The 18,773-nt window shown below is 38.2% G+C and overlaps 1 protein-coding gene across 6 annotated transcripts; it reads right to left on the bottom strand.

Moving 5' to 3' along the window:
- Nucleotides 1–8,041: 8,041 nt before the first annotated feature.
- LOC148853902 (ATPase E1-E2 type family protein / haloacid dehalogenase-like hydrolase family protein) lies at nt 8,042–18,013 on the bottom strand. 6 transcript variants are annotated; one of them, XM_088981961.1, is made up of 12 exons: nt 17,648–17,998; nt 16,934–17,441; nt 13,947–15,307; nt 13,743–13,853; nt 13,358–13,634; nt 12,894–12,982; nt 12,675–12,783; nt 12,381–12,590; nt 12,143–12,265; nt 10,744–10,842; nt 9,525–9,716; nt 8,042–8,930 (listed from the first exon to the last, which is right to left on the bottom strand). In XM_088981961.1, exons 2-12 carry the CDS (start codon nt 17,324–17,326, stop codon nt 8,337–8,339), a joined length of 3,558 nt encoding a protein of 1,185 aa, XP_088838087.1. In that variant the 5' UTR covers nt 17,327–17,441; nt 17,648–17,998; the 3' UTR covers nt 8,042–8,336. The 6 variants fall into 6 exon arrangements, with proteins under 6 accessions (XP_088838087.1, XP_088838085.1, XP_088838084.1 ...); XM_088981959.1 differs by having other exon boundaries at nt 9,525–9,830; nt 17,648–17,997; XM_088981958.1 differs by having other exon boundaries at nt 9,525–9,830; nt 16,934–18,013.
- Between the last annotated feature and the right edge of the window lie 760 nt (nt 18,014–18,773).

The following is an 18,773-nucleotide window of genomic DNA, read 5'->3' as shown; positions in this document are numbered from 1 at the left end:
ACGTGTAGAAACTACGAGCTTAAACAATTCTAGAAGGCTTTTTTTAATTAATTAATTAATCACAACGGATTATCGATTACTTAATTTAATCACAATGTATTTGATGCCCTCGAGCTCGGGGTTGGTTGTTACCTGTTTCTTTCTTCCTTTTTAATATTTATTTCCTTGTTACGTCTGACCCTATATTTGGCACTTGGCAGCGCTTTTGGAAATCTATGAAATGTGGAGGGTATTACGGTGATTCAAAAGATATTTTTAGGTCATAAACCACTAATCGATGAATGGTGAAATGTGGATCTGATTGCACAGTTCACACTAAAAAGTCTAAAATGGGTTGCGTCATAGGGATGGCAACAGGGCGAATTCGGATAGGGTTTTGTAAATTTTATATCTTATCCATCTCTCTAAGCCTTTTTCATCTTTACCCCAAAATTCATAGCGGATTGGATTCTCCTGCATATGAAAATATAAAATCCTCTGACCCTACCCTTTCCTCATTCAAGGGTACGGGCAGATTAGGTTTAGAATCCGCATGTAATTTTTTTTTATTTTTTATCATATAAATAAATAAATAATTCTAATTATTTGATTAAGGCATATAAGAAACGTATAAACTATTTATGATTTATCATGTTAGAATATTACTAAATTTAAGATTTAATACATAAAATTTATATGCTTTTTAATAATATACAGTTTGAAAAAATCAGATTTAACCTAATACCATATCCTATTTATACTCTATAGAATCCTAAAATCCATCCCCACCCCAAAATCTATTCTTCAAGCAGTGGTAGGGAGTGCTAAACAGTCACCAAGTAAGGTAAAAATTGCTATCCCCGTTAAACTCAAAGCACACGTGAGAGATTGATGGATTGTCACGTGCATCATATGGAAGGTCTTGTACTCTTGTTTCACGTTTTGACACTTGTTTTTCTGCCACGTTAGAAGGTTGGATCTAGAAGAAGATGAATCCTCACGTGGAGCTGGATTCAGATTCTAGAACAAGAAATTTGGGATGTGGTTGGCGTAGAGGCTCAATAAAGAAGGATGGGGACAGTTGCCAGGTGTCACCTGTTTGACGATTGAAAATGACACGTGGATACAAAGGTTAGCAAGAAGGGAGGAACCGAACATTTACATCTCAACTGTTTTGTTGAGATACTTGTTTTAATTGTTGAAAAAAGCTTAAAATAAATTCAGAACCCAACCTAATTGCTGACAGCAGCACGGCTTATGTTATTAGTAGCTTGAAGGTTGTGCACGAAAGACAGAGATCGGAGAAAATACTGGATTAGGCTCGGAGTCGGATTGTGCTATCGGTTTGAAGTTGGGCCAGATAGAGAGGTCGTTAACCATGTTTTGATAATAAAATTTATAGATCCAACGAGACAAAAATAAAAAGCCCATCTAACCAGTTCCACTTCATTACCCGTTTGGAAATATTAGATGGTGTTAGATTTGTCTGAGATTGAGAGTATATTCATTATCTCCCTCCATCTCTATGGTCCATTCCAAGAATAGATAACACTTGGGTTGGGCTCTGTTTGGACTTAGCTTTTGGTTTTGAGCTTTGGTCCGTAGGAAACAAAAATAAGTCAGAAGATGTTTTGGGGCTTGTTTCTAAAAACATAAACCCCTAAAGGACAAAGTCTATAAGATTGGGATTTTGTGATTTTAGACTTTGAAAGTACAAACCCTGAAACTTATCCAACCACTACCTTAATCATAATAACCTACTAAATATAGGAACATTATTGTGTGTGGAGTTGAATTCTAAGCTGGTCAATAACAAGTTGGTGCCAGCTGGGCAGGGGAGAACCATAAAATTGATCACGGCAAAAAATAAAAAAAGCTAGGGCAGAATATGAGCGACCTTGTCAAAATTCGAGAAGCAAGACAAATTGAGTTCAGGTACGTGTGTATAGTTGAGACGCGGTTGATGTTAAAATGTTGACGAGAGGCGTAGCGGCATAACACTGAGATGATGGTCCCACTGGGTGGAGATGTTACGACGACATTTACGTAAGTAGTGTTGGGTCGACCAGGCAACAGCCCGGTCGGGGCCAGTGGTTTGACTGCAGCGGGGTTGATGACAGTGTCATGTTGTATTTATATGCAAGCAAGAGCCAAGACATGAATATAATGTGTCGGCTGTACAGAAGAACTGATGCAATATTATTAAAGTGTAATTTCTGGTCCACCCGGGTCTGGTCTGAGGTGGAGTAAGTAAGCTTTGAGACAAAGATATCAAAGCTGGAGCTTAGCTAGTTTGTATCATGAATGTTTAAAAAAAGAATCCGAATAAATCAAGTAATCCAAAGGAACAAATGTGAATTAGGGGAATGTCTAGTCCTGCTCAGCTGGACAGCCTGGACCACCATTATTCCATGGCAATTGTCTTTTGTCCTCCGGCCTGCACGAATTAAACCAACTGGATTGCAAATGTGACCAACTGGGTTCTGGAAACTGGAAAGGCCTTGAATAGAAAGAAAGGGTTGTAGACTTGTAGTGGAGTGTTGCAGAGAAACGGGCCACTTCTACTATTACTGAATGGAACTGAGTGTCCGTTTCATTAGATGATGACACAAGCAATACGTAAGGTATGATTATGAGCGCTCATCAATTCATCAATGTGGCCAAGTATTACTGTTATGGATTAGGGAAAACTCACCATCGGTACCCTGTATTTTGGCTCAACTGATAATTTGGTTCCTAAATTTTAAAATGCAATAATTTAATATTTAAATTTTTTATTTGCGACAATTCAGTAATGGGCGTTAATTCATCGTCAGTCAGTGGTAAAAAGGCGTAAATGCCTATCTCATTTTCGATAATCAAATTTGAGTCATTTTCAAAATAACAAAAACAACCTTTCTTTGCGAGTAAGAACCACTGTTCACTGCTCTAACCTTCCGAAGAGTAATTGTTCAGTCCTCAACTGCTCACTCATTCTTCAACAGCATTTACAGCACGATACATCCCCATAGTGAAGTGAACATCAGTCTTCAAGTGTTTTAACTCCGCGACCCAGGCACGACATGGCGCTACTTCCGTTCCAAATGGTGTTGAGAGTTTCAGTTTCTGCTGCTGCATCATCTTCTTTGAGATGTGCCAAGGGAAGTAGACTGTCATCTTTGTTCATAAACCTGTCAGCCTGTTGTTTCGGGTTCTACCTCCGAAACTATTACAGAATACTCTTTCTCCCATAATTTAGGTCAAACAGAAATCGAAAATTTCAAGGATAAGTGCAAATCAGGAAATATCCATCTAAATTATGCAGTTGGGTTCTTTAATCAAATGCTTCTTGTGCAACCCCCGCCTCCCATTAGGATATTCAATCTTGTCTTAGGTGCAATTGCCAAGATCAAAAACTACTTTGCTGTTGTTTCTCTCTACAAAAAATTGAATCCAATTGGTGTCTCTCCCGAGTCCCAATTTCATTACGCTAAATATTCTATTAAATTGTTGTTGTAACTCTAGTCATGTTCCATCCGGTTTAGCAGTTTTCGGGAAAATTCTGAAACGGGGTTACGGCCCCAACACTTTCACTTTCACTTCTCTGATTAAGGGGATGTGCACGGAGAACTGGACCAATGAAGCTGCCCAGATCTTCCAAAAACGATTAAGTAGGGCTGCATGCCCACCATATCACATACGGGACTCTGATTAATGGATTATGTAGGTCAAGAAATATAACCCCAGCACTGAATTTGCACAGAGAAATGGTGAATGGAACTATTGGTGGTGGTAGATTTCAGCCTAACGTAGTTACATACAGTATGGTTATTGATGGCCTTTGTAAAGATGGTTCCATAGATGAGGGATAATTTGGCCTAACCAGTGACATAATGACATGTGAAGTGATCCATCAATTTGGTGACACTTCAATATCCTTGGATACCTCAGCAGTCCAAGTCACTCCGGGTTACTTAGTTAAGACCGAGGCCAGGGTAGCTTGCCACAATCACCGATTTGCCGAGGTACCATGTAGTCTCCTTTTAAAAGCAAGCCAGTTGTTTCCAATTTTCTCAGGATCATACCGCATGTCAACGGGTCTTATCTCTATCCTGCCTGAGGACAGACTTGGATAAGCCTTATCAGCTTACACGGCGTCCATCTTCGGGTGTATAATGGACTCCAGGTTAGACGGACCAGTGATCTTGGACACATTTTATGCGGCCTACGATAGCTCGCCTATATAAAGGCATCGCCTCTAACCTGACGAGGTATACACAATTCAGCTCTCTCAATACTTTAGCAGTGTTATTTTCAACTCTTCACAATCTCTCACGTTAATCTAAGCATTTGAGTGCCCATACCTAATAAATTACACCAAAACCTTTGATCTCTCTTTCTTGCAGTTCGACCCAGCCACATAGCAATCCAAACTTCTCAACTGCCTTCCACATAGCAATCCAACTTCTCAACTGCCTTCAAGGCAAGGAGCACCGGATGGCGCTACATCAGAACTGTTTAAAACTCTTGAGTGTAATGCATTTGAACCAAGTATTAAAATATACAACTGCCTAATATATGGAATGTGCAAAGCAGGAATACTTGAAATTGCTGAAACAGTCGGTCAATTAACGCCAACTCTCCTCTGTCGTTCAACATTGAAGAGAAAGGGAAATAGAGTAAAATGGTCTGAATATTATCATAAGGATTAATTCATTTTATAAAATTATTTAAACTGTACTTGCACTTGATCTCACATGATGACTCTGACTGACGGTGAATTGACGACAGGTACAAGATTGTTATAAAATTGGGATATTGGATTATGGCATTTTAAAACTAGAGACCGAATTATCAGTCCAGGCAAAGTACAAGATAACTGATCGAGAATTTTCCCTACGAATTAATTAGGGGCGGCTCGAACTCCACGCAGAGCAGAATAAGAGTGTCGCTCCGTATATTTCTAATTTCTCAGTACAGTACAGGCTACACAGCTGCTTTGGTTGGTCTTGGGGTGGTGATCGCATGCGGCAATGCCGACTGCCACTGCGGACGGACGGACTCGCCGGTCGCCCTGCGAATTCTGACAAAAAGAAAAGGGTTTTTTAACAAACAGTTGATGTACGGGTGGGCTGTGCGCGGGGCCAACATATATACAACACCTATTGCACCAAGAAGAAACACCGTCACCGTATGTAGCAGCATCTTGGAACCGATTATAAATTGTAGTATTGGAGTCGAGACGACAACCAGTGACCCGCCTGATGCCTGATGGGAATCTTTCAGTTTCAGTTTCCCTTTCCATTATTCATTTATACTAATGTTCAGGTCGGCCGATACGTACGTACTTCTCTCTCTGTTGCCTCACGGAGAAAAATATGAGTAAATGGTCGTCCCACTCTCCCACGAGGCCACGGCGACACGCACCCACTGTGTGTCAGTGCCTTGTGACTTGTTTTCATACATGAAGCCTTTTTTTCTAGACATTTTCCATTCAAAGAATGGGTTGTTCAGACTTGAGAGTCCAGAGGGAAGACCCAGTCAAAAAAGAAGGAAATTAAAGAAAGGCTTCCTCGTTACCATTGAACTCATGTATTTAAAATATCAATTTTCTGGGGTATCAAGTTAGTTAACAACGTTCAAAAGCTCTGAAAGTTTATTGATAATTAAGCCGGGTTCAAGGATGCATCGACGGTCAAGGGCTGAACAGAGAAAAGCAAAAGAAGCATCAAAATGGGACGGATAGGGTTGTTCACTTGCTCCTCCACCTACTTTTGAAAAGATGCATAATATTAAACAAGTATACAGATATAGGAATACCAATCGGGGGGTTCAGAGTGGGGCACCCAATCCCTATCCTCGCCCCGTAGTCGGGACACTCTACCCCATCTCCACCCTGTCCCCCATTGTTAGGCAGGTTCGGGGCAAGGCACCACTCCTCGTAAAGGACAGGGGAATCCTCAAATTTCCCCACTCCTCATTAAGGATGTGGAATCCTCGAATTTCCCCACCCCATTCCTAATGTTGGGTAAGTTCAAGGCAAGGCACCAACTCCCCATCAACCCAATGTTCAATTTGATGACAAAATTGATCAAAAGGATATATCAACTACCAACCACATGGTAAATTTCTAAAAGTACACTAAGTTGTCTTTAATTTTCAAAAATGTAATTCTATGAAAAATTTGGAGAATTTATGACATTTGTGTAATTTTGAAAATTTATTCAAATTTATTTATAAATTGTTATTAAATAATTTATTTTCTTTTTAAATCGTTTACTTACAGAATTTCACTAATTTATCTCATATTTTCTAATATAATCTAATTAATAATTTCCTTTTTCCATTATTATACTAACTATCTTAATAATTTATGTATTTATTGGTTCAAATTACAGTTTTCCCTTTCCCATACTCATTTATCTTTTAATCATTTACAATTAAAATTACATAATTCCAAAATCTATCAAATGTGCTAAAATTTTTCTAAATTTTCCAAAATATTCCACTAATTTTCAATAATTATTTAAATCATTTTAAATAAACTTTCGAAAATTTATATCTTTTCATTTCCAAAATATTATTTTACGAAAATGTAGTTTTATGAAAAGTTTTGAAAATTTTATTACATTTGTGTAATTATGCAAATTTATTGAAAGTTATTTTAAATTGTTATTAAATATTTATTTTTGTTAGATAGCTTACTAACAAAATTACACTAATATATCTTTTATTTTCCAATATAAATTAATTAATAATTTCATTTCCAAAATTATAATGTTTTATTCCCCAATATGCATTCAATCATTAACTATAATAATAACAATAACTAAAATTTTATACTTTTTGATAATTGCTAAATGTAATTCTCAATATTATAGAAATTAGTTAGAGTTTAAATTAGTTAGAGTTTCCAAGTTGTTAATTAACATGGATATAACAATATTTACCCAAAATACTTTAAAAAGCCATGAACCATAATAATAAGTATTTAATTTTTGGTAATTTACTAACTGTATTTAATAACTTTTGGTAATAATACTATTTAATACTCATTGAATATGGGTTGGACTAAATATTAATCGTATTTAACTATTTATGATTTGATATGAATATTTTAAATGAGAGAAAGTGGATAGAGGTTGGAGGAAGAGATTTTAAGAATTGATTGGGGAGTCGGGTAACATGATAAATTCTTAATGGTTTAGAGGAGATACCTTATGAGAGAGATTCTAGAAATATTTTTAGGTAGTTGAGTTGAGAATGATGAAATGACTAAATGGAGTGGGAGGAAGGGGAAATGAGAGAGAATAGGGAGAATGTAGGGTGGGGGTAATGGAGCAAAGAGAGGCATGGTTATGTGTCAAATAAACATAATATGTATTTACATTTTCGTTTAAAAGTTCATTAAAATAAAAAAGGCATTTTATTTATAAATATGTATATCATATATTAAATATATGCATATGTAAAAAATAAACTTTTCTTAATTTTTTAAAATTAAACATAAAATTAAAATTTCCAAAAGCTTGTCCCTCTTTATTCAAAAATCCATATTATTTGCATGTTATACATTTTCCCTAAATATTTACATTTTTGTATCTTTAAAAAATCACAGTTTGAGATGCTTTCTTAAAAAAAAAAAAAAAAAAAAAGAAGTCAACACACGAATTTTCTATAGATGTTTCCACATGAACGCTGATTAAGCGGCAATCCAAGGATTATCGTGGTCCAAATTAGCATTTTCCCACTGGATAAACCTACTCATGTCTCATTGTACACCCTAAGGAGTAAGGAGCTTCCTCTGACGGATGTTAACTGGGAGTAAAAAAAATAAAAGAAGACTGCCTTTGTCACTTCAGTCTTCACTTCATCAAAAGTCAAAAGCTAATATCATTTCCCTGCTTAAATAACCTCCTTCACAAAGTGTCCTCAACCAAAACATTATTAAACTATAAAAGGGTTCTGCTCTCCTCAACTCTGTTGTGACTTGTGACCCATTATCCATCTGATGATTGGGGATAACCAGAAAAAGGAAAAAAAAAAAAAAAAAAGGAAAAGTTATATCAGATAGTCTCCGCCATTTGGGAAAAGCATGTGCCTGCACTGTATTTATACAGACTTTTTACAATTTTGTATGTTGGGCTGGGGAGTGGGGACTTTCACCTTCACTGAACCCCCTCCCTGAAAGCATCCCAGCACCTGCCTGGCAACCCAAGCTAAAATAATTGAATCGGGTATATTATACAACAGTTCACAACCTCTCAATGTCAATGGGCCTCACGTTTAGCATACAACTCCACCTCCGGCTGCACCTTACCAACAAATCTTACAAGTACATGGTGAATAATGGGAATGCCAGCCATTTTTTATTTTTTTCATGACTTTCTACGTCGCAGTCTCTCCTTCAGCGGACGAATTACGTCCTCAATCCCAGCGGAGAACCCAACCGAAGTCTGACTCTCTGAGCTCTCTAATCTTGTTCTTTGAATTATGTTATGATACATGGGGAAAAACCTGATCTGAAAAGATTTATATAGAAAATAGGGTAGCAGTGCCGAGATGACGACACACAAAGTGGCCAACCAGTAGAGAAGACTCGGAGCACACGTTTCCACAAGGATCTTGTATGCTGTCGTGGATACTGTTGGTGGGAACAACCCATAAATCACCAAGAATACATACCAGCAGGCAATGCTGCCCCAGATGAAGAAGTGCTGAATCCATGTAAAGTAGTTAATAGAGAGAGCCATCTGGCAGTTCACCGTCCAAACAACACACGAATACATTGTTACACCAAGAATCTCAAAGCCTGCCACTTTCCCATCTCTCCTGAAGGCCTGGTGAAGGATGGAGTTAGTGGTGAAGAAGAAGATAACTATGGAACTGCAAACCCCATTCAGCATCCATCCAAGTATACGGACCCAGCTGAAAAGGGTGTTCTGTACACCTTCTTGATGCAAAAGAGGGTACTGTAAAACCAAAATGAAACTGACTATAAATACAATTAAATTAAATAATAACAAATATTGTGTATGACATAGCTAGTGAGGTATTTAGCCGAGGTGTGCTAATTTCTAGCTGAAAACTATCAAGGGAATAAAAAAGAGTTCACAGTTACGAAGAAAAAACATCAGGGGATGCAACTTTTCCCTAACAGACTGTCAAGGAGATGCAGAGAATCATTTGGCAATTTGCTAACAAAATCAATTTCTTGTCACATGGAAGTAGGGGTGCAACTTGGGCCGGGAATTTGTTAAAGTTTTCATTGGGCCCAAACTCTAAGCCAAGCCCAATGTAGTTAAAGTTCTTCAACTTGAACTACCCAACTTGCTGTCCTATCCATGCCTGTAAAACCATTAACTATAGGCTTGAAGTTTGAATCCCATTTTCCATTCAGATTAGAATAACCTATTGCAAGTAAAGACATTGCAGTATTACTACAGTGCGCATTCATGTAAGCCAAACAAGCTACCTTTCATGTGCAAATTTTATGCTTTAACCAAATACTTGTCACAGGAACTCCTATTAGATCTAACTTTTCAAATAACAACTAAATTGGGTACCTTGAGGCAGAGGCGTGCAGAAACATCCTGATCAAAAACACCAAGGGCTATAACTGGGAGCGAAGTGAAGAAGACATTGTAAAAGGACATGTACCAATCATTGTAAGCTGGTTGACCAGAGAAAGAAGCATAAGCCTCAAACCAAAATAGGGTAAACCCAAATGTTATGTTTTTGTAGAAAAAGTAACATATCTGCACACAAATCAAAAGTCCAACATCAAACTCAAACTGTAGAATGTTGTCAACAGACAAACAGAAGTCCTGCTTTCTTCTAGTATAAACAATTTCACTCAGTTTTTCATGCTTCTGTTATATTGACAAGAAAACCAAAATCATTAGGTCATGCTTGAACTCCATGATGTATACAACCTGTAGAATTATCTAGACTGAGTAGAGCAAATAAACCAAGAACCAAAAAAAATCCAGGTCAAACTTCGAAAACCATACTGCCAGCTCAAAAATAGTTCAATATAAAAATGATTTATTCATATTTCTTAAGATATGATTTATCTAGACTCCATGATATATACAACCTGAAGTATCCAACACGATACAGTACAGGTATCTGGGTATCAGAGTCAACTACTACTGGAGCCGAATTGAAACCCACCAACATCGCAGTCCAGCTCACTACCCAGAGGGAAAAGAGTTACAAGCTTTTGCTTTTTGGTTTTTCTTATACAAATAAACTGATTTTTATTTAAGGACAGTAACTCCTTGAATATATGGAAGATACCAAATAAAAGAGTTTCAAGCCTTCAACCTGAAAAAGTCCAGGACCACTGTTAGTGCTGAAAATTTAGGGTGTTTGGAGGGGTGGACTGGATATGGACCTAACCTTTGGCATTTTTCTTGCATGAAGAGGCCAGCATCAGACTCAAACCAACATTCTCATGTTTGCCAGCCTAGATTTTACCATTGTACCAAGTATGGCCCCTAGCCACCAAAGAAACTACTAATTAATCTGTGATCCAGCTAAGTTGGACAAAGATTGATTCAAACTTCTCTTGCTTCCATGATAGCAGTGAAAGCATATACCTAGTTTTTCTTGTCTGTAACCCCTACTGGCCTTGCATTAGTGGCAGGCACTTTCTTCAAATAATAAAGAATTTAATGTTAATTAAGTCAATGCTTTATATTATGAGAGTAAAGTTTGGGAATGTTGAAAATCTCCTCTGGATTATAACAGGACGAGGAAAAACTTAAATGCATAGTTTACCATCATGGCTATTCGCCTGTAACACCAATGGCCATGCACCAGCAATAGACGCTCCAGAAAACGGAATTGAGCTATTGCAAAGTCACTGGACATGACAGCCTGTAGTCAAAGATCAAATGAAAAAATAGTCAGGATTTTCAATAGTTGTTGATAAAACAAGTTGACTTTCTTTATTTCTTGTGGGTGGGTCGGTGGGGGGTAGCTAAGCTTTGCTTGCATATAGACAATTGCTGCTCAAACATGAAAACAGAATGGCCGCATCTGGATATCACTGGAAAGGAATAGGCCACAGAATGAAATAAATAATCTAATGATCTCATTCAGTGTTTACAAGAAAAGTTCAGCAAGAGGCATCAAAATAGCAATTGAAGAAAATGAAGTACCGGGTAGGGGTGGTCATGGGTTGGGTTGGACTAGGCCTACAAATATATATTCAAATATCTGGGCCCAGGCTGGTGTACTCAAAACCTAGGCCCAAGCCTGAAAATTTGTGGATCAGGTTGGGCCCCGGCTAAGAATGATTCTATTTGAGTGTGGAAAGTACCCACATCTTGCATACTGTTTCTTTTAAAAATAGAATGCTGTGTCTAAAGGAAAGGCTTTCTAGTCTCAGGACTTTCCTTTAACTGTCTCACAGTATTAGACCTCTTGGACTTCTGTATTATGGACTGCTTGTTTGGACTGGATAATACAAGCCACAAAGACCAGAGTGGATACATGTCCAAGTAAGCAAAAGTTGTATATCATAGTTAGTATCAAAGTATAATTTACTAAAAAATCTGTTTCTCTCCATATATGGCATATGTAGTATTTTTGTTAAAGTAAAATGAGTTGAGCTTTGTTTTTTTTTTTTTTTAATATCTTCAGTGGCAAAATGCCTCTCATCAAAACTGGGATCAACCCATGTCTTTGCGGCTTGTATCATCCAGTCCAAACAAGCAGACCATATTACAGAAGCCCAAGAGGTCTAATACTGTGAGACAATTGAGTAATGACAGACACAAGAAGTTTCTTTCCTACTTCCTAGGAAAACCAATCAAATGATGTTTACCATTACATAGAAAATTTAAAAATAACAAAAAAAAATTAAGGTATTTTAATTACCACGATATAGATCAATAATAGAGAATATAAACGATCACCATCTTAACAAAGATTATACACAAAAACAGCCATTACCCAATGTTGGTCCCAGCAATTTGGGGTCTTGGGAGGGGTAGACTGGATACAAACCTAACCTTGGGAACTTTTTTGAATAAATTTGCCTCTCGGACTCAAAACCCGTGTTCTCACACTAGTTAACTAAAGATTTTACCAATACACCAAACAAAGGCACCTATAAATAAATACAGAGTCCAGCCTCTATATCTAATCTAAAGAGAACAGATAAGATGCTAACCTGCATCCCCTCCACACCACTAATACCAACTCCAATGTCGGCTTCTTGAAGCATGCCAACATCATTTGCCCCATCACCAATTGCCAGTGTTGTCTTACCTGTTTCTTTCACCAATCTTGTAACCTGCATATCTTCTACATTTCTATCAGATTGTTTCAATGTCAGTAACAAAAGTAACTGACAATTTCTCAGAAATAAAATAGATCCTCAAAGCCAGTATGATCAAGCTAGTACTTACACGCGCCTTCTGTTTTGGTGAGGAACGGCAGCAAACAACAGATGCACAACCAATCGCCAGCTCCAGAAACAAGCTCTTGGTATTACCGGCAAGAGCAAAATCCAAAGACTTACCATCAATTATAAGAGTCGTTGCCATAGAATTCTCTTTAGCTGAACTAACTTGATTTTTTCCTTCTTGTATTTGTTTCATCACGCTCTCACGAGAGGCCTATGAAAGGTCAAATTTTTCAAAGAACTTTCTCTGGAAAAAGTGTGTTAATCAGTATCACTTGGATCCTGACATTCCCAATACCTTTGCAACTGCATCTTTGTCCCCTTGTTTCTCCAAGGCATTGATATCTGGTGTATCCAATGTGATAATAATCTGCTGCATCTCTTGTCTCAGCAAGCTACATGCATACCTGCAGAATGCCATTAAATTACAACACGTAAGTTAGAGAAAGAACACTCATCAACCATACTTTTCATACTGTAGAAATGAACAACAGATTGAAAGCTTTCTAAACCTCACCCAATATTTACTGCAGTTTCCAACTTATCACCAGTTAAGACCCATATCTTTACTCCAGCTTGGGCAAGCCTCTCAATGCACTCAGGGACCTGCACACCAGAGAAAGTATTCGCTTCAAAAGTTTATCATCCTAATCACGCAAAAATACATCTAAATACTAAAATCAAGACTTGAAGTATTTACTTCAAAAGCCTTAGAGCTAGTCTGCACTTATGTAGGGTTAGGATATAGGATAAAGGTACACAATAGCTTATGATTTGCAGGAAGCATCTACTTATCTATATACATAAAAAAATGCATGTGTACTGGAAATATGCACATAATGAGACCAATACAGGGCTTTATTAGTTGTCTTCCAGAGGTATACAGTACAAGACATACAACCACACCACTTCAGATAGAATTTGGTGATGCATGCTCCATAACTCATTAAACTAGCAATTTGAAGATAATTTGATATTCACCCCCTTCTGCAGTTTGTCCTCAACAGCTGTAGCACCAAGAAGAGTCAAATCCTTCTCAATTTTATCCACTGCAGCATCCACTAGTGCATCTCGGTCTGAAGTTACAGAAGTCTTAGCTTTGAAGAATTCTTCTTGCCATATTTTGTACTCTTCTTCACCAAGATCACGATATGCAATTACCAACGTTCGCAGACCAGCCTCAGCATATTTGCTGATGTGATCTTTGGTTTTAGTCTCAAACATCCGCCCATCCTGTGAGAGCCTTTCAAACATCACACTGCATACATTCATGCAGACAACAGAGGCAACAAAGATGTTGGGTTTAGAAACTAGATATCAACATTGTACAGTCTATTTTTAAAGAAGCAAACGTGAAGAATGAGACCTATCTGCACCCTTGCAAAAGAGCAATAACTGATCCTCTGCATTCCTTACAATCACGGACATCCGTTTGCGGGAACTATTAAATTCTAAGACATGAAGAAGCTTATATGATCTGAAATTTAGAAGACAAGTCACAAAACATGCAACAATAATCTCAAGAAGTTATCAGATTTAATGGAAAACATACAATCTTGAAGAATTTTACCTGTCAACCTTTTCCCCAGTCTGGGGATCTAACTCATGCATTGAGATGCTTGTCTGTGTCCTTTCATAAAATTCAAAGCCAAGCTCCCTAGAAGCTATAACAAAAGCTGCTTCATCAGGAGACTCAGCTTGATAAGAAATTTCACCCGAATATTTATTTACATCAGGAATGGCCGTATGACAGATTGCCAATACACGAAAGAATTTCTGTATGGCATCTGAATGAAGCTCATTTACCCATTTTCCTTCCATGATACGTTCATCTCTGAAGTTGAAACCCTTTATTGCATTTCTTGAGTCCGTAATGTTATCACCATAGTCCCCTAGTTCAGCTGATGGGTTACAAAAATCAGGCAAGCTATCTTTTCTTCTTTTTTTCATAGCTCTCTCCACTTCAGTCACACCACGACCATAAGCAATACCTGCTATGGAGCATTTAACAAACTCCATTGAGTTACATGTCAAAGTACCAGTTTTATCTGATAGTATGGTATGGACCTGCCCAAGTTCCTCATTTAAATTTGATGTGCGGGCACGCGCTGGCCTGTCAGTTTCCTCGTAATACATTTCCTGATCTTGGTTAATAAATATACTCTGCAGAACCTTTACAATCTCAATGGATACATACAAGGATATTGGTATCAAATATCCATACAACATAAGGCCTGTCAAGAAATGAAAAAATGCTGCTAAAGAAGCCCTTCTTGGGTCAAAAAATATAGTTGTATTGTCTGGCCTAAGATACCACCTTTCATATGTTAGACCACTCATATCATTCTTAGTTTTGATTCCAAAGAAAAAAGATCCAACAGAAGAAATTATAACCAGGGTACTGAAAAGGATATAGACAATTTTATCCATTCTTCTCTCAACCTTACTTCTCTTGGAAGGAGGATCTGTAGCATTCTGCATTACCTTTGTGTCATGCCCAGTAAAAATCACCACACCATAAATATATTCAGTGTTTCGAAGTTTAGAATCCCTCAGAAGAATTTGCTGTGGTGATAGAGGGTACTGACTACCATCATAGTGCAAACTCCCAACAAAGGAATACAACTTTTCGTTTGGGTCTTCACATTTGATAACTGCTTTAAAGTTTTGTAAGGAGCACTCATCTTGAAATGCAGACGTCACCTCCAAACATTGCTTAACTTTTAGGTTTGTCTCGCCATCAAGATTCATGGTTTCAACATAACAAATCCCATCATCATAACTTGAGGACAGCAGAAATAGATCAGCAGGAAAGAATTCATCCTTCTCCACCCTAACAACATCTCCAACTCGGAGTTTCTTCCATTTGGTTACATGGAAAGTATTATCCTGACTGTAAACTTTGACCTCCCGATTGTTGGCCTCTATATCCTGCAATTACGATATTCAATTCTAAGACTATCAAGAGCAACTAAAATGTAGTAGTTTATATTACCTTTGAATTCACAATAATCAGATAAGATCATTTAACATAACTATTTGGAAAATATTAGAAAATATTAATTGTTTTAAGAGGTGGCAGGTGGTAGCAGGTCAAACTCACCAAAGGTATTCTTATATTCAAGAGTTGACTGATTTTTTTTTATCAATTCAAGATTTGACTGACTGACTGCTGAAGAAAGTGGAGTGACAAATTTTTAACTTCAATGGCCGTGCCTCAGGCAAACTGGGGCTATCTGAGGTGATCAGAACTTTTAGAAATCATAATGTTGACATCTATGTTTTTAGGCCCTATTGATGAGGGAATATCATTAAGGGCTCAACTGTTACATTAGATCTGCAATTGAAAGAGACTGCTGAGTAGTGACTAATTGGATTACTTCTGATGCAGATGGTCCTTGAGCTCTAAGATTTGCTATTAGAGAAGCCAAGGCATTAGCCTCCCTTTGAACAGCTTGTTCAAGTGAGTTTGTAGATCAGTTAATGCTTTAGCTATTGGCCAGAAATTGGGTTGGGATACCAGAACTTGCAAGGGGAAGAGCAATCAGGCCATTGGGTCAATGAGCAGACATGATTCTCTACTTGTAATATTTTCCCTTGTTTGTTCAGTGCCAATCTGTCTTGTATCTAAGCTGTCTCAACTCCCTGCTGTTAGTGCCACCTAATTAGCAGGGATTTCCATTTGTGATAATAATTAGAATCATTTTCTGATTTTCATTAAAAAAATAATGACCATCGTGGTTGTCTTCCCTCTCCTACCCTATGCAAATCATGGACACAGTTACACCTCTGATTGCTTGTAGCTCAGTTTCCCATCGTTAAACATACTATGCGTTTAGTTCTCTACATGCCTGACCAAGCCTTCTACAAAATGTGAACTTTAATACCAATTTGGCCATTGTCACTGGCTCTGCCAAAATAAATTCATATCCTCATTAGCTGCAAGTTGACAATAAACCAATGGAGTTCTCCTCCTCATGCATGATCTTTTCAAAGGTTTTTATCCACACACTCTATTTTGCATAGTTTGTCTAGAGCCTACTTTTTTGCATTGATGCAATCACCTCTGATCTACCATATTGGGATGAGGATTCCTTTTTTTTTTTTGGTAAAAGGGATGAGGATGTTAGATATGGTAATAACTGCTACTAACTCAATCAGCATGAAGTTTGGTGGATGTTAGAATGAGACCTGTCTACCTGCCATCAATTTGGACATAAAGTTTCCCCCTCCAATCCGACTGTCTGGGTTCTTCTGGTTTAAAGCCAAGTAATACTCCTTGAGTTGATCCCTTCCAACCATATTAAAGGTCCAGTTTCATTTCAGCTCAGTCCATCCATCCACGCTAGTTCAGCTTTAAGTTGATGTTTGTTTTATTATTGAATTATGGTGGTATCAGTTGGTTGGGTCATTATAAACCTCAATGGTTTCTTTTAAGCAATTCCAAGTGAATTATCCACAATAAGAAGCTAATTACAACTAAAATGTTTAGTGCACCGTAAATCATGGAGCTACACCTTCAGGTTTAAAATGGATAGAAATGTTGGTAATGATTACCTGCTTTCTGCGCCTCCAGTCTTCCACGGCCTCCTTGGCCATTGTAGCTCCGATCACAACTAGAAGAGGAGCAAGAATGCTAACAGCCGAGTACGGTGCCAAAGGACTAAAAGAAACACAGGCAACCACAAGAAAGTAAACATTGGCAACCCTCCTAAACTGCTCAAACAAAGACTTGGGGATAAAATTAGCTGCCGTGTACTTAGTTGTAGAAACATAGTTTCCCCTGTAATTGAGCTGAATCGCTTCAGGGTTGTCTGGATCGTTGCAGTACACCACCCTCGAGTAACCTCTCTGCCCTATCTGCGAATGATCATCCTTGGAGGAAGTCCGAAGGCACGAGAAGGTGTAGAGCTTGCTGAGGCGTATTGTTCTCTTTCGTCTGCCTGCCATCTTCCGCCAATAACAAAATGAACGGTGGATTTAATTCTTCTTGCTCCCAAGAAAAGAGTAGATCAAACTCTGCTACCATTTGCCATTGCCATTGCCATTTCTCTCCTCCTTTCCTCTAAGAGAAGAGCATTTTCGGATGAGACTCCCGTTTAAAGATGCCACACTCCACTTATAGCAAGAAAAAAGAATTACGGAAAACTGAACTATATCTGTATGCCTCGGTCCGACTATACAGATCTTTAAGCGAAAAACTTACAAAGAAACAGGAATATACGGTTCCAATACATACAACACGAAATAATATCAGTTTCTGAATCATACCACTGATTTCAAACAGAGCAAGTGAGCTTATGGACTGTTAAATCAAGCTCAATTTGATCTGACTTGGCGGGAGTTGGGTAGATTTCAAGAAAATTAGAACGACTGACAAGAAATGTGAGATAAACTTCAGTTAAGCTAAAGCTAAACATAACTCGTTATGTAGAAGGTCCCCAGACCCAGAGAGAGACGGGAAATGAGCAGAACCCTAGACGCTAAAAGATCTCGAGAATTCCTTACTTTCGGTAGAAGTTGAAGAGATTTCTTGCTTTCAGCGTCGGCTGGGGACGTGTGTGTGTGGAGGGGCGGATGAGGAGCGAATATTACACAAGAAAGACAAGTGCGGTGGTTTTTGCATCTGTTCCCGGCTTTGCCGGTTTTATAAGCAAAATTACAACAATAAGACGAACGAGGCAGTTGCCGTACAACTCCCCCGATGGGACAAACGCCATGGCTAATGGCTTCTTTTTCGTTTGCAATTCCTGCTCAAGCTTTATTTTATTTTATTTTTTTCATTTTATTTATATATTTCCCGTAAGAAGAAGAAAATGATTCAGGATGCGCGTGCTTGCGTACGGGGCAGCTTTCTGCTGTCAGATTGGAATCCGATTAAGCATGGCTACTCGTAAGATTCCAATCCAAGGGTTAACGGTGGCAGTAGTAGTAGTCGTCGTCGTCGTCTAGTAGAACATGTTTTTCTTATGCGAGATGTCAGATGTGAATGAAGTCAAGTCATAAACTCTGCGTTATCGGATCCGGATCCAAAGGGTATGATACGATACAGATGTGGATTCGAATTCGACAGCGTGCAATCGCTTTTCACGTAGAAACGTGCCCCTTTTTTTTTAAGTTCAAAACGTCCTCGTTTGGCTGCCTCCCCCTAGTCCAGCTTTATAACGAAAGAGAAGGGAAAAAAAAGACAGTCCCCCACATTGGAGAAAGAGTTGCCGTTGCCCCGATGATAGGATGCCCGCTCCAATGCGCGGCACCTACAATCTTGGTTTTCAGTAGTAGCGAGAAGCGACACATTCCATCCGATCCAAAGCCCGAAAAGATTCCATTCTAACGGTTTTACCAAAAGGAGGAGGGATGAATTTGTCCATCTCAATTGGACATCATCACGTCTCAA

Source organism: Nelumbo lutea, chromosome 4 (assembly GCF_056320005.1).
Source record: "Nelumbo lutea isolate HS-2025 chromosome 4, American lotus-T2T, whole genome shotgun sequence".
Taxonomy (NCBI): Eukaryota; Viridiplantae; Streptophyta; class Magnoliopsida; order Proteales; family Nelumbonaceae; genus Nelumbo; species Nelumbo lutea.
Note: the sequence above shows the minus strand (reverse complement) of the source record. Positions and strands in the feature narration are given on the sequence as shown.

Coding starts and splice junctions, on each gene's coding strand:
- LOC148853902 (XM_088981958.1), bottom strand. CDS start 17,326: ATGGCAGGCAGACGAAAGAGAACAATACGCCTCAGCAAGCTCTACACC. Junction 13,854..13,946: donor ACTGGGGAAAAGGTTGACAG/GTAAAATTCTTC, acceptor TCTAAATTTCAG/ATCATATAAGCTTCTTCATG. Junction 12,266..12,380: donor CACCAAAACAGAAGGCGCGT/GTAAGTACTAGC, acceptor GAAGATATGCAG/GTTACAAGATTGGTGAAAGA.